The sequence below is a fragment of the Apaloderma vittatum genome, unplaced genomic scaffold, assembly GCF_000703405.1.
Source record: "Apaloderma vittatum isolate BGI_N311 unplaced genomic scaffold, ASM70340v1 scaffold1965, whole genome shotgun sequence".
NCBI classification, from domain to species: domain Eukaryota; kingdom Metazoa; phylum Chordata; class Aves; order Trogoniformes; family Trogonidae; genus Apaloderma; species Apaloderma vittatum.
The window spans coordinates 1-1,057 of record NW_009716280.1 but is presented as its reverse complement, the minus strand read 5'-3'; the positions used below and the strand labels follow the sequence as shown (position 1 = coordinate 1,057).

The 1,057-nt window shown below is 47.1% G+C and overlaps 1 protein-coding gene across 1 annotated transcript in view; it reads left to right on the top strand.

Moving 5' to 3' along the window:
• The window catches only part of WDR78 (WD repeat domain 78), a gene marked incomplete at both ends in the record, with an annotated part of 11,999 nt that extends 11,344 nt beyond the window's left edge, over positions 1 to 655 (top strand). Inside the window, 2 exon segments of the mRNA XM_009869446.1 lie at positions 104 to 149; positions 546 to 655. Of these exon segments, the coding sequence (XP_009867748.1) occupies positions 104 to 149; positions 546 to 655 (156 nt within the window).
• Positions 656 to 1,057: the final 402 nt, after the last annotated feature.

The following is a 1,057-nucleotide window of genomic DNA, read 5'->3' as shown; positions in this document are numbered from 1 at the left end:
AACAAAGAGCAAGAAGGTAAAATCAGCAGGTTGGAAAGGAAGGAAAATTGAGGAAGAAATCTCTCCACTGGCAGCTGGCATGTGCTTTGACTTCCACCCAAAGGTAGGCTCAGAAACTCCTTCCTGGCTAAACCCCCCTGCCGTGGAGGGTAGATCTATGGCTGGAGCAACTGTAATAGGACTGGACACTCGTATTTAAAGCCTGTTTAGTTCTGGAACAGATAGTGTCTCAGCTCGTAATGGTTTTACACCAAGTGGGTGATGCAGTGAGCCGAGCAAGTGATCCCTCTGTGGGAACAGCTCCGTCGTTTCAGCCCCGTTACTTGTGTGTGCTTCGGGCGGACCCTCGGGCAGTTGCCTCGCATGTTGGGCAACTCGGCGAGAATTTGCCTGTTCAGCATCTCCCAAGTCGAGGGCTGAGACGGCCACACTTCTCCCCTTTATCCAGCCGAGTGTTTTACCCACAGAGCAGTTGAAGAGTTCATGGGGATTGCACAAAGTCCGAGTTTCCGGGGGTCAGAAATCCTGGCGTGTGTTCTGCCCAGGTGGACAAGACCCGCGGCAAAGCCGATCCCTCCTGGCCCCACTGCGGCTTCTGCGCAGGTGTTCTTGTTCATGCGAAGAGAGTTTTCTAGAGACCTACAGAGGCCATAAGGTGAGTGATGTGTAGAAAAAGTAATGGCAGCAGAAACTGTTCCCTGGCATACACAGAAGCAGTCGCTTCTTTGCTTGTGATTGCTAAACAAAACGTCTGTAACAAAAGAAATCTGAACTGCTTTTCTAATGCTATGAATGAATTCTCATAGCATAAAGCATCCCACTCTTACAGGACTACTTTCTACACTAGAAGGATTTCTTTTAAAGAAAAAGTAATGGCAGCAGAAACTGTTCCCTGGCATACACAGAAGCAGTCGCTTCTTTGCTTGTGATTGCTAAACAAAACGTCTGTAACAAAAGAAATCTGAACTGCTTTTCTAATGCTATGAATGAATTCTCATAGCATAAAGCATCCCACTCTTACAGGACTACTTTCTACACTAGAAGGATTTCTTTTAAA